General features: G+C 29.5%; 1 protein-coding gene across 1 annotated transcript in view; it reads left to right on the plus strand.

Annotated features, from left to right (window-relative positions):
• Positions 1 to 13,924, plus strand: part of LOC129909020 (ras guanine nucleotide exchange factor E) — a 54,332-nt gene extending 40,408 nt beyond the window's left edge. The window contains exons 2-4 of the mRNA XM_055985934.1: positions 4,160 to 4,312; positions 12,747 to 13,078; positions 13,145 to 13,924. Coding sequence (XP_055841909.1) covers positions 4,160 to 4,312; positions 12,747 to 13,078; positions 13,145 to 13,874 — 1,215 coding nt within the window. The 3' untranslated portion in view covers positions 13,875 to 13,924. The remainder of the gene's footprint in view (positions 1 to 4,159; positions 4,313 to 12,746; positions 13,079 to 13,144) is intronic.
• Positions 13,925 to 15,023: the final 1,099 nt, after the last annotated feature.

Genomic DNA, 15,023 nt, shown 5'->3' on the forward strand with positions numbered 1-15,023 from the left:
TTGAAATATTGCAGCCCAGAGTGGATCACCTAATGTTATTTACGCATTTTTGTTTTCTGTTTTTTTGTTTAAGTTTATTATCATTCATGAGTCATGAGTTGAGAGCACATACAACAACAGGTGGATGCTATAGTTTTTGTAGGTACATAGATAAAATGTCTGTGCCATGGGTCTGGGCAATCTGTTGAGTTTGAGAATTAAGTCAGATTTTATTTGAAAAGTTCAACAACAACAGCAATAATAAAACAGGAATATTGACTTAGATTTGAAATGTGCTGCAGGGTTTTGTGTAAAGGAAAAAAAATTCTAATAAAACAAATGTTTGCACTAGGAATTTAGCTTACAGGGTGACCCAAATTCAGACATTTTTTAATTTATTTGGAAATTTGTCTTAAAAGTAAAGTATTTGAAGCTATTTATTTCAAACATAAAAATGCACTGCTTAGTTCAAACCGATTTATTAGAAAGGTCTTTTGAAAAACTTATAGTTGCCAGTGATTTATTGTATTTAGACTCATATTAAAGTGGAAAGTTCTGTGCTCCTATTCTGTAACTTTTATCAGTGATGATTAAATATTTGAATGACTTAATTCATTGTATCAAATCAAAATTAAAAAAAATTTGGTCAAAATCAAAATTATTTCTAAATTCCTAAAATCTGAATTTTAAAGAAAATAGAATTATAGACTTTCAAAAATGTTTTTCGCCAGTGATAAAGTTACAGAACGAATCTGATTAAAAAATAATTTTTTCAATACAAAAACTTTAAATATAAGAAATGGAAAATTATCAACAGTTTACATATTTATTTAACAATTTTTTTTTTTTAAGTATTATGGCTTCAAAACCCTTGAGTCACAGATTTTATCATTCAAAAAGTAATGATTTTATGGATATAAAATGTTTATTGAATTTCCTTAAAAAATAGTTGTTGATAGATTTTTTGTTATGTAAAGACCTGCTTTTTCTTGTTTTTTAATATTTTCTTCAGAACGGATAACTTCCATATTGAGTTATTAACATTAATGTGTCTTCTTTCTCGAAAACGGGAATACTTTTGAAATATTGTGTTGACACATTAATTCTTACTTCAAAATTGCATACAAAGTTTATTTTTTGAAAATTAAAAAAAAACTTTTGAGCTTAAATAGTTTTTTTTTACTGCTCTTCCTTTTTTGAAAACTTTTGTTTGTAAAAGTTTGTCTTTCTATGAGAAATCAATGGTATTTTTCCTTTTTAGATCTAGAGAAGTTTTTTTTAATAATTATAAGAATGAATTTTGCTTTTTTTAAACTTTCTTAAAGAGTTTCAGGTCTCGGGCGTAAAAAGTACTGACTTTCCAATAATCCATCATTTTGATATATGTAGATATAAAAAATTGAGCTATATGTACATATTTAAATATAAATCTCGAATTATCAAATAATTTCAACGTAATTTTGTTAGATTAACTTCGTTTTTTTGTTTTTAAATAAATGTGTTTTGATTTGAGTTATTTAACTTTATTCGTTTTTGTTTTAAAAATAAACTTGTGTTTTAAATACTTGCATGTTTTGTTGAAATATATTTCTAGCATTTTCAATAGTAAATAATAAACAGAAAATAAAGTTATTTCAACCATTAATCTATTTATTTATATTAAACTCGGTCGAGATTCAAATTCAGGTGTTTTTAGCGAAAATGTAATGATTAGCAAAAGATGTAATTATGACTTATCTATTTGTTAAAATATCTATACAAATTATACTTTTTGAATGAAAAAAATTTCTAACAAAAAAGAAATTTGTTTTGATTTGGAAAGAATTCTTACAAATTAATTTTTTAGGTAAATAAAAAATTGACTTGAAAATTTTATTTATTTTTCGAAAGATCATCTTAATTTGATGCAAAAAATGCCAGATGTGCCATGTGTTAATATCGAAAACCAGATTTATTTTTTAATATCTATTATTAAGAACAAATCCAGCCAAACAACAACATTTGAAATGTAAAATTTAAAATACCCCTAGAATCCCAAAACTAATACCGAACAAATATGCAGAAGTCTGACTCACTTGCAACCATAACAAAACAAACAACATAGATGTTTGTTATTTTTTGTTTCTATATATATTTTTTTTTTTTTTCTTTGAATGTTGCATATGAAGAGATTAACTGTCGCGTAACAAACGGATATCACTGGTTCCACTTCACAGCCCGTGAATCCATGGATATCTATGTGCTGCATTTTAAAAAAAAAGCATGTATAGTACCTTCGCACATTGGAATGTACATGTAAAAGAGTCATAGTTAAAGGTATACAAGAATCTGACCAAAGTAATATTGATTGTTCAAAGTTAAAAATTAAACTAAATTTTGACACATTTTATAACATTGAACTTTTACTGAACTATAGTAAAATTGGGTTTAAAATGGAGTTATTAAGTTTTTTTTTAGTAAAAAAAAGTACATAGGTAATGCAATAAAAATTTTTCAATGAATGAGTTTTCCGTTTGTTTTCAATTTGTTTCTTTTTTTTTTTTAAGTTTTACACCAATTAAACCTTTTAAGCAATAATGTGGTGTTACTGTTAGTAAAGTTGTCATTAGCTTAAAAACTATTAATACATATAGTGTATTGTTGGATCTTTTGTAATAAACAAGTTGTAGGTGACGATGTATGTTTCTTTTCTTACATGTGCACTTTTATTTCATAATTAACTACAACTCTATCTTTATTATCTCATTTGTTTAGTTCCAAACACTGCACCGGTAGTAAAAAAAAAAATGTACTTATTATTAATAAACAGACTAAGAAACTCTATTCCTTCGTTTTATTCCCTTTAAGACTTATTCCGATTAAACTTCTTTCCCTTCTGTATATTTGCTTAAAAAAAACTCAATTTATATTGCAATAACTATGTTTTAAATGTCAAACACAACTTATTTTACAATCAAGCCTAATCTTATGCAATATATCAACCATCTATACAAAAGCTAATCGTGGAATTGGTTAAATCCGATTGCGTAAGGCGCGCACAAGATATACACCATAATAAATTAACCTGAACGAATCTATTATATTGCATTTTGCTTGCAAGAAAAACCACTAATAGGTAAATAATAACATTAAACCTTTAAAGATTACAAAAAATATCCAAGAAAAAACTATGGAAGAAGGTATCTCAAAGAAACCTTAAAAGGTGTTTTTTTGCTGCTACTTCATCTCAATCCGGTAGCAGGCAGAAAAAAAACACTTCATGGTGGTAATCGACTTTTTTATTTAAGTAAAGGTATTTATGCATAAAAGGTTTGTTTGATTTCATCACAAATGTTTTTTATGAAGGGCTAATACTTGTACTTAGAAACGCTTCTGACGCAATTGTCTGCTGATTGAAATCTAAACTTAAAATTGTTAAATTAAATTTTTGTATTTGTAAGGTATTTTTGTATTTAAGGTATTTCTGCATTTATCTTTTTTTTAATTTCAATTTTTTTTTAAACTTGTCATAGTTAGTATCTTTTCGATTTCTCTCAATTAATTTCACTAATAAATTGATTGATTATTTAATTAGTTATTTCTATAATTATTATAAATATGTGCGGAACTTGGAATTAACTCAAGATATCAAGAAGTCAACGAACTTGATTGGGCTCATAATGTGTCATTTTACAGTGTTTAACACATCAATTACTTTAAAAACCAGTCTACCTTTCATATATTTTTTTTTTTTCTTAAAGGTGTCATACGAGTAATGATGCAATTATATTGTTGGCAACTCCTTTTTAGTTAAATTAAATTTGAGAAGGTGAAAAAAAACTTTTCACACAAAAAAAATACCATTTTGCTTCCCATTGTTTTTCTAATGAAGGAGCACATTAATTTTCATCATTTACGACACCATCACCGTTTTGTTATTATTAATTTAGATGCCAGTTAAGTAAACTAAAAGCTTTTTTTTTCTCTGAATTTCTTAAACATCATGGTCAGAGAAAAAACATCCCACGGTCATCGCCGTCGTTGAATCGTCAGTCTTCAGATGTTAAGTGTATAACGCATAAAGTGAAGTTGCTAAATTTTTTACTTTAGAGATTAAGTTCATGTACTTGTAGATTTTATTTTAAAGATAAAATTATGTTATGAATTTTGTAATAACAACTCTTACTTTTTTTACTTTCAGGAATCTCAACTGCTTGACGAAACGGAACATGAATTAATAAAAACAAATGGAGAATATATAGAAAATCGATTTGAAATTGTTGATCCTTCGACAAATGTTGAAGCTGTTATTTTACAAAATCAAGTTGATACACTCCAGTGGCAATTGAAACAGGTTAATTTAATTTGCAATTTTAGCAAAATTTGAAAAGAAAAAATTTGAAAACTAGCAAAATAAATCTCATATAATATTATAAACAAAAGAGCTGATAAACGAACTCGATATTAACTATTTTTCATGGTCTGGGTCGTTAAATATTATGAATTTATTGTGTCATGGGAATATGTCAAAGATCTATAAAGGAGGTCATTAGATGTCAGAAACAAAAGTCTAACAAAATGGTATTTTTATTAGGTAGGTGTACCGTGAAATTGACTCAGAGTAGAAAAATACACAGAAATTATGTACAAGACTTTTTTTTAGGTTTTGTTAAGAGATACACAACAAACATACTATCTTTAAATTTGAACAAGTTAAAGTTGAATTATATTTTATCTCGACGCTTAGTGTTGTGAAACTAAGTTGTCAAAAATAAGGTATGATATTAATTATTTCTTAGAAATGGGGTGAAGCAAAGCTTGCTTATGCCTTAATAACTTGAATCATACCTAACAAAAATAAAAAAACAAAACTTTTACAAAAGTTAGTATAATAGACAGTAATTTTTTTAAGTACGTCATTGCTAAAAAAAGGTTATCATTTAATAATTTGAGTATTTGTTGTTTTTAAAGTCTAATAAACGTTAAAATGGCTTTGGAGATTAAATTGCAAAGTTGGCCTCAAGAAAGAAGTTATAGACTGTCAATCATAAGTTAACACATCCTGAACTACTGACTAACTTTAGAGTGAAGTAAATAAAGCAAATTATTTCGGACCATTCCGAAAAGCTCCAATTTTGATAATTTTTTGTTTTTATTAAAATTGAAAATTTTGCTAACAATTAATTTTTTATTTTCAAAAATTTTGTTTGAACTTCAATAAATTAAATAACATCAAAAGGTTGAATACATTTTTAACGGAAGAAAAATTCGGTCTGTTCCAGATCGTTCCAGCAGTAAAATCATTTTTTTTTTTTTCGCATAAAAAAAAAACTTAAACAGAACATTAAAAAAACCATTAGTTTTGTATTTCCTTTAATTTCTTCCAAAAATTGTACTGTTCACGAAAATCAGTTTTTCATGGCGAATTTTATCCTTGTTCCATCATGGGAAGAAAAATATGTGCGTAAAAAGACCTTCATAATCACTTGGAGTATGGTATAAATTTGGTTTTAATTTTGTTAGGTTCAGCATAAAAATAAGCTAGTTTTTTTTTATTTAAATCTCTTCAAGACCAATTGAAGCTCAACCTAAAACTGCAATATTTATGCAGTTTTTTACGATGATGGCCAAACCCCAAATAGGATTCGTTGGGACTTTGGGTATGTGAGTAAGGTTATTTCTGCCAACAATTTCCACCAATACAAATTCGGTATATTATTTTTCCAAGTTAGGGCTCTTTTATGTCTAAATTGTCTGGCAAGAAAAACTTAACCTTTCGTTAGATATACATATATCTCAAAGCAATATAAATTACTAACCATTCTGTCCATGGGTCTTCCTGCATTTTTATTATTTTTTATTTTTCTGAAAGAAAAGATCCCTCCAAGCTATTTTTGTGCTCGACGAATTGATGTCAATAAAATCGATCAAACTTTAATGAAAGTCAAAACAAAATCAATTTCATTTTTTTTTTCGATACTACTTTCCCAGTGCTCCAATTAATTGGCCTTGAAAAAAATAGCAACATCCTACAAATCACCTTTCTCCCATAACTCTATTCCAGATACATAGTATAACTTTTTCCTTGTTCGATATGTCAGTCTTGATCTTGAGTCTTCGTGGTTTTGAGTCTCCCTGCTCGACTCGGCTCGTCAATCTACTTTTTCTTTATTCTAATGAAGATATATATAGAAAATATTTGCAGACCAAGACCAACGATTTCGCTTTTCAAGCTCACTTCCTTTACAATGTTGTCTTCCCCTAGAGGCTAGAGCACATAGTGTCTAGATATGAATAGACACATTTGCATTTGATGCGGTTGTGGCATGATATCGAGGCGATGGAAATGGCATGATTGCAAAAGCAATCTTGCCGCAAACATCGGACTTACAAGTGGTGCATCGTGATGTGATGTGAGAGAATCTCGCCTTCAATAATAATAATCATCATGATGCTAAAGAAGACGAGGATGATGATGGCCATCATTGCAATCTCTATTGAATGCTTTTAATAAGTATAAGTAACATCTCGAGCAGCCGGCCTGTGTTGGTTGGTTGGATGGCGGATCGGCGGCGCACGGTTGTCCAAAATGACTTATCTCGTTGCAAAAATCATAACTTTTGAACGGATTGAGTTAGCGGTACAATTTTTTTTTTTATTTGAAGGACATTTCTAGGGCTGTTATACCAATGAATTTCAATAAAATTATTTCACAGGGTGTTTCGGAATCATCGGCCAAAAACAGATTTTCTTTAAAAAAAAAGTTTAAATTAAAATTGGTATGCCATTTTGTAGAAATCACTAATCCACATTTAAAAACAAAATTTCAAAAAAATACAACGTCACGTTTTCGAAAATTTTATTTTTCAAAAAAAAATTTCAAAATTTTTTTAAAAATCCAAAAATTATTTTTTTTGAAATTTTATTTTTGGCTTATATTTGAGTTATATAAGTGCTTCTTCACAAAAAGTTTCGTTGAAATCGAATAAGCCGTTTTGGAGAATATCGGATTTGAAAAAAAACGGTTTTATGGCAGGTACCGTAAAAAATCCATTCGGTTCCATTCATTAAGCCGAATAGGGTATGTGTACCAATCAATTGTTGATTCAAAATAAAAATATTTAGCTGCGCATGCTTGCGCACTGCCGAGATTTTGTACTTTGAAAAAAAATGAAGGCAGAAGGAACAGATTTTCTTTAAAAAAAATGTTTAAATTAAAATTGGTATGCCATTTTGTAGAAATCACTAATCCACATCTAAAAACAAAATTTCAAAAAAATACAATGTCCCGTTTTCGAAAATTTTATTTTTCAAAAAAAAATTTCAAAATTTTTTTAAAAATCCAAAAATTATTTTTTTTGAAATTTTATTTTTGGCTTATATTTGAGTTATATAAGTGCTTCTTCAAAAAAAGTTTCGTTGAAATCGAATAAGCCGTTTCGGAGAATATCGGATTTAAAAAAAACCGTTCTATGGCAGGTACCGTTAATAATGATTTTCCAAAAAAATTTTTTTCATTAGAAGATAGACCTTGTTTTCAAACTTACATTTGAATTTTTTAAACAAAATCGTTGGAGCCGTTTTTGAGCAATTACAGCTTTACTGAAATTGGTGTATGACAAGTACCGTTATTTTTGGCCCAAAAAAATTAATTCCAAAAACACCTCTGGAGGGTCTCCAAAAAATGCTACATACCAAATTTGAAGTCAATCGGTCCATCCGTTTAGGATGTAGATCCTTATACAGACAGAAAGACAGACGGACTTCCGGGACCAACTTTTTTGGCATTCTCTATAATCGTAATATCATGGAAAAGTGTAATCTGAACTTTTTTTAGATGTGAATTAGTGATTTCTACAAAATGGCATACCAATTTTAATTTAAATATTTTTTTTTTTAAGAAAATCGGTTTTCGGCCGATGATTAATAAACACCCTGTAAAACAATTTTCTTGAAATTCATTGGTGTAACAGCCCTGGAAATTTCCTTCAAATTAAAAAAAAAACTGTACCGCTACCTCAATCCGTTCAAAAGTTATGATTTTTGCAACGAGATAAGTCATTTTGGACAACAGTGCGGCGGTTAAGATGTAGCTCGAGATACTTTCTGACCGACTTCCATTAACCCAATTGTTGTTGTGCAAAAATATGCACGCGTTCCGCCAATGTGTTGTAGATTGTTGTAGCGCAATACAATTCAGAGAATATAATAATTGCCCTCTTAAGCGTGAGTACATCACATACACAACGCTAATGACTATGTTAACACTTTTCGTTTTCGGGAGGTCTTATGTATGATATAAGGCGGTGGCGGTGGTGGTTAGGGGATTCCTGATGCGGCTTAGAGGAATTGTCTAATCAAATACCTAACAACAAATCATAATTATTGGTCTCACACTCACACTTTGTTTGGAATGTTTTTTCGTAATTAAGTAGATAACTCCAGCAGACTCGTTAGTTGCGCTTCAAGTAGGCACAATTAAATGACAAGTAACTTTTAACTATTATCAAATAATTTTTTTTTGTGGTTGTATTTTTTTTTTTTTTACAAAAAAGTCACTTTCACTTTTTAGCAATTTTTCAAAATGTCTTTTATTTGGCATATTTCATGGTATCTTAGATACATGTGCATGGAATTCTTTTTTTTACTAATCTTTTTTTTGGTCTTGTTGAAGTGTTTCCAGTTTTTTTGGCCATCTAGCGAGTCTAGTCAGCCCAGCCTCCCACCGAACTTTGCCAAAGTGTGGTGTAACATGTTTGTTTACTTAAGTTTTTTTTCTTCGTTTTTTTTTTTTTTATTTTCGTGCAGAAATTGTTCATTGAATAGATCCTGATACTGAGATAGGTAAAGCCATGCCTAATGTCTAATGTCACGATCTTATGAGCTGCACATTTATTAGGAGTGTTTTGTATCCAAGCAGGTGGCAGCAGAGCAGGCAATAATAAACTTTACCTACTGCTGTGGATAATCTATCGAGCAATTGCTGCCGCGGTGTGCTGCCGCCGCTACTTAGCCGACACCACCAACTGGGGGGCACCGCGATGGAATTTGTGATGCAATAGGATTTTTGGGCGGAAGCTGTAGGTAATACCTCCATTTTTTATGAAAAAAAAGAAGGACTGGAGAGGTTCGATAATGTGTTATTAATGCGTGATGTAGTTGAATAGAAATTATGGACCCAGTAGCAGAACTGGCAATAATTTTTCTAAGATAGGAAATTACTATGTCACATGAAAGGGCTTATACAAATGCTTCCGTAATTAAACATGTTTTAATGTGAGAAATTGGCAATGAATGTAAGTTGAAGTGCAAATAACAATTAAACTTTTAAATGGTATATTTTAACACATAAAACTGATCTCAAATGTAAGAAAATAAAATTTCTAAGAAGTATAGACTTTTATTCTTCGTAAATAATTAAATGGAGATTTTGAATATACCTATACTTGAATTTTCTGTAAAATAAATCCGTTGTTTAGGTATTGATAGTTTAAGTTAAAAGTATGGTTTTTTTATTTGATGAATGATAATGCAGTTTAAAACAAATTGTAGAAGAGTAAAACAAAAAGAAACTCAAAGCTTAATAAATAGCTTTTCTGAAAATTATAATCATTTTCCCAAAAACAAATGTTTACACTTTTTTATGGAGGAAAATTAAAATTAAAAAAATTCAAAATTATGGTTTTTAAAAAGAATATTTTGTTCTAAAGCGTGGTACGCTGTTCGCGCTAAATTTTAGCCGAGATAAAATTCCCATACAAGTTATCGATAATTTGTATGGGATCCATTTTAGCTCAGATAAAATTTTTCGATAATTTGTATGGGAGCTTAAATTTAGCGCGAGCTGCGTACCAGGCTTAAAATTTTAAAACAAGAAGAATGTAGATAGTTTTCACATACTTTTTGTTTTCACTTAGATGTAACATATCAAAAATCCATAAAAAAATCACGATTTTGGTTGTTCCTTAATATTTTTGGACAAGTTTTTTCGTAAGACGTTTACTTCGAAAAAAAAGTTCAACATACAAGGTTTTCCAAAAGTAATGGTCTTAACGAATTATGCTGGAAGACCATCTAAAGGGCTCTCAGAATTTGGTAACTTGTTCGGTTCTCTTGTCCATTATTGATTTTTGTTTTTTTGTTAAATTTTTTTGCTTAAACATTAAGAACCTGAAAAGAAATCGTATGTTTTGACTTTGGATTACCTATTATTTTTAAAACTTGGCGTTTTGTTGTTCAAAATGGTATTTTCAAAATAGAATTATAACGAAAAATATTGAATTTTGAGTTCAACAAGACAGGGTTTTCCAGATCAAAAAAACAAACAAAAGTATTAGCGTTCGTTCAAAAATAAATACATACACAAAAAAACATAATATCTGTTATTCGATAGTAAATGCGCTTGTTTAAGTTTTATTTTGCTTAAAAAACACTATTAGTTGAATTCAAATTGAAAAATCTTTCATCCTTTTTTTTTTGCAAATTATGTGCGTTTTTTATTTTGTTAAAATGTATACTCTTCAAATTTAGTGGGACGAAATTACATAAAAAGAAATGAAAAAATTTTGAGAAATGTAATGAACCAATAAAATAAAATGAAATAACTTAAAATGGGCAGCAACTACCATTCTAACCAATACTTTATTTGTATTTTATTTTCATTGAACAAAAAAGTTACACATACGCCCCAGTGACCCTCTTAATCTCTTATGATTTAAATGTAGGTATTCCTATTGCTTAAATAAAATTTAAGTTAAAAAATCTAATTTTTCATTTCCCTTGAAAATAAATACATACAAATCTTTACACGATTCATCTTAAGTAACGATAGACAGATGGACAGAATTTTAGGATCAATTTCAAACAGCAACAAGTATCTAGCAATTAATAGTCTAAACATGATAACATCAAAGTCATTAAGGTTTTTTTTTCTATTCTCATCATTTTCAGTTGGCTAGAATAAATGGGTGAATATTAAACACAAACAGTCAGTAATTAAATGTTGCATTTACTTTTCCCATCGTCAACAATTAAAAGACCACCCACCAACTTGACCATGACATCGATTATGTTTTCCGACCGGCCCACAATAACGTGGCCATGGCTCATCTTCTTCTATTTTTGTTTTGAACCATAGTTTTGCTTTTGAAATACTGTTATTATTCATCCATTTAACCAGATACACCTCCTCCTATCTGTCTATCAATCCCTTTTCAAAACCATCATCATATTGCAATAGGAAGTAATTTCTCCTTCATTTTAACGTATGTAGAATAATGTCAAAGACTATTTCAGTATGGTTTTATGCTCGAAAACACATCGCGTGACTTCAAAAATAGAGTCTATGTATGAACAAAAACAAAATAAAAGTCAAACGTACATAATTCAACAGCAAAAAAAAATCACTGCAACAGATAACTTTCTTCATTATTTTTTTATACATTAACGATGAGTAAAGTAATTTCAACTTTAAGCATAATTGAGTAATAACAAAAGAGCTTCCGAACAAATAAATATAATAAATTTACAAATAATAAATTTTATGGTCAGCTATACAGACAAAGGCCATGTTAATGGAACTGCAGCTACAACTAATCATTTATTATGGAGATATATATTTTTTTAATGGAATTTATTATCTCATGGAAATAAAAATAAAAAACATTTAGATATATGTATGTGAACAGCTGGGCGTTATAGTTTTATTGTTTCCACTTTATTAATATAAATAAAATCGTGGCACAAGTTTTTAAGCTCAGATTGTGAGGCGATAATGGCGTCTGGGTCAGTGCATTTTTGGAATGTCAATTTACATGGTTTGCATGAGATTATTTTTATAAGCCCCGAGACTTTAATAGATACCTACTGCTTATTGAAGTTGACATGGAAGGTTATGTTACAGTTGTCTATGGACACAATAATTAATTTATTCATCGACTGTGGGAATAAATAATTAAAAATTAAATGTTATGAAAGTGTTGTGCAATTTTATTATTGTGTTTAGATAAATTATAACATCACCACGCCCAGAAAGTGAATTCTAGCACGTCATTTACTACCACTTTCTTATTTAAGTTCTAAACGTGTCTGTAACGACATCTAGACTTCATTATGATATTGGAGTCAAACTGTCCTAAGTATTCGAATTTTAATTGATTTCAATTCTGTTCCCTTTAGTTCACTTCAGTCCAGTCCAGTTCACTTCAGTTTTCTTCGGTTCAGTTCATTTCAGTTCTTTTTAGTTCAGTTCGATTTGGTTCATTTCAGTACAGTACACTCTAGTTCAGTTCATTTCAGTTTTGATCAGTTCAATTCAGTTCACTTCATTTTCCTTCAGTTCACTTCAGTTTACTTCAGTTCTTTTCCGTTCAGTTTGGTTTAGTTAAGTATAGTTCACTCTATTTCAGTTCAAGTCAGTTAATTTCAGTTTATATCAGTTCAATTCAGTTCACTTCTGCTCAGTTTAGTTCAGTGCAGTTCACTTCAGTTTTTTTCAGTGCCGTTCAGTTCATTTCAGTTCTTTTCAGTTGAGTTCAGTTCAGTAACTCTAGCCATAAACACTTGGTGGTAGCACTTTCAAGATATTGTTGTTGTTCAGTACAGTACAATCTAGTTCAGTTCAGTTCAGTTCAAATCAGTTCATTTCAGATTACAGTACAATTCAGTTCACTTCAGTTCAGTTTAGAGCACAGTAAGAATTGAGATTAAAACCTCTTATTTTGTTGATCATATTTTATTCAACAAACATTTTTTACTTACCTCAACTTCGGTTTTTTTTTTTATTTTAGGCCGAAACAAGCTGTGGCATGTACCGCGCCGTTATGGAAGAAGTTGCCCGATTCCTTGAACGTTTCCAGAAAAATTCTGCCTGCAGCAGAAGTGAACAAATATCACGATCCAAAAGCATGTATCATGTTTACAGTGATCACGATAAAGGTTCAGATTCTGGAAATTCTTCAGTCTATCCCAGAGCTAGAAGTAGTACGAATTTGATTGATTTGAAACGAATGTCACCCAGTTCATGTGGTGGCGATAGTACCAAGAGCGGAGAAGAAGATCACGATCATTATGACCTTGCCTCACCAATTAATTCTTATAGTACTTTTAAGGATTTCACATGGTAAGACCAATGAATTTATATAAAACCTAACTCTTTACTAATTCTATGTTTTCTTTTTTGTAAAAGGCGTCGATCTCCAAAGAAACGAGCCGAGTTGAAGTTCAACGACGATGCAGAGGAGAAACTAAACAAGGAAGCATTTAGACTCTCGAGAACAATTCATAACTTGCTACACACCCAACAGCCAGATTTAACCCAACACCGACAATCACTAACCTCAAGGGTTAAGCCCATTCCCAATGAAAATATCCCGCCTGAACCAGCAGCAGCCCACCAGAAAGCCAACAATCTTACCGCCGAAATGCTATTTCTGCGCACAATGAATATGCGAGATTCCCGCCTATCACTACGAAGCAGCACCGATAGTTCAGTTCATTCAACATCGTCTTCGTCCAAAGTCGAAGAAACCGACGAAGAGAACAACTATTCCCCACCATTGTTAGCCAAACAATGTGCCAATTTGTGCTCAACAACTGAAGATGAGAGTGGTTTTAGTTCGATAAGTTCATTTCAGGAAATCGGTGTTCCTCTAAGCTCAACCATGATATCGAGCAGTTCGGCGAGTTCATCCCACCTAGACGATAGCATCGATCAGAGTGATATCAATAATTTAGATAGCCGGAATTCAACGCTCAAGGCTGGAGTACATGCAGCTTCGATGCTAGCAAATAATGTCGGTTTGCCACTTAGCCACGATGTCAACAATCGATGGGATTCGAAAACTTATCGAAAGAATAAATTCCAGAGATTTTCAACACTCTCTAATGAAGATTCATCCACCGTTTTGTGGGTTTAAGAGAGAAACCTACGAAAATATTCTTTGAGAATGCATTTTATTTAAAAAAAAAAAAAACAGAAAATAATTAATATATTTAAAAATATTTATTTAAGTTTTTTTTTATATAATTTAAGTTAACAAATATTTTGTTTAAAACAAATGAATTTAATAAAAAAAAAAAGCGCATGTCTTGCTTAGTGGTGTGAGTTAATATAAACAATATTATTAATTTATTGTTTATTATTTTGTAATAAATCAGTATGTATCAGTATCTATAGAAATGTAAAAATGATCTTCAATTTTTTTTTAGTTTTGTTTTTGTCTTCAAATAAGATGTTTGTTTTATCGTGAGACATGTGCATATTTAACGCATCCAATGATTAGAATTTAATAAAATTATCATCATTTTTTAATTTAAACTTACATATTTTGTTTGAAAACAAATTTTAATGTTTATTAAAAGTTTTGTTTTACAAGAGTATACTATAATAAATATGGAAAAGAAAATTCGCAAGTATTTAACATTGAGAGTATTGTTCCCATAAGAAGAGTGTATGGATTTTCTTTTAAGAAATTTTAAGTTTAAAAAATATAATATATGCATATTAAATTTTATTATGAATAAAATATTTTGTAGAAAATAAGAAAATTAATAGTTTTACTTGGAAACCTACACAACATACTGTACACAATAATCATTAAAAATGATTATTTACCCCTTACGACAAATACGTTATTATAATTATTAATTTTTCTAAAAAGGTTCACAACAACCTTTAGATTTAATTACAAGCTTTTCATTTTGTTTTGTAAGATTTTGATTGAAATAATTTTTATTTTATAAAAAAAGTTGATACCCCGTTTTCCAAAAAAAATAAGGAATACATTTCTTAAAATGAAAGATTTTTTTGAAAAAGAAAACATTCCTTTTTTGCTATGCACGAAAATTGAAGTACTCTCAGCTCTTCAGAAATAAATTCGTTGCAATCTTTTAAGCATGAATTTTTGGCAACTTCGTTAGCTTTTTTTCAAAACATTAGATCCAAAAAATGTATTTTAGTATTTTTTTTTTTTTTGAACTCTCAGTTCCTTATAATAACGAAGAAAAAATAACAAAAATAATAAAAAATTATTAAAATTATTTTTATTATAATGCCTCCAGTTATA

The sequence above is a fragment of the Episyrphus balteatus genome, chromosome 2 (genome assembly GCF_945859705.1).
Source record: "Episyrphus balteatus chromosome 2, idEpiBalt1.1, whole genome shotgun sequence".
In the NCBI taxonomy this organism is placed as follows: domain Eukaryota; kingdom Metazoa; phylum Arthropoda; class Insecta; order Diptera; family Syrphidae; genus Episyrphus; species Episyrphus balteatus.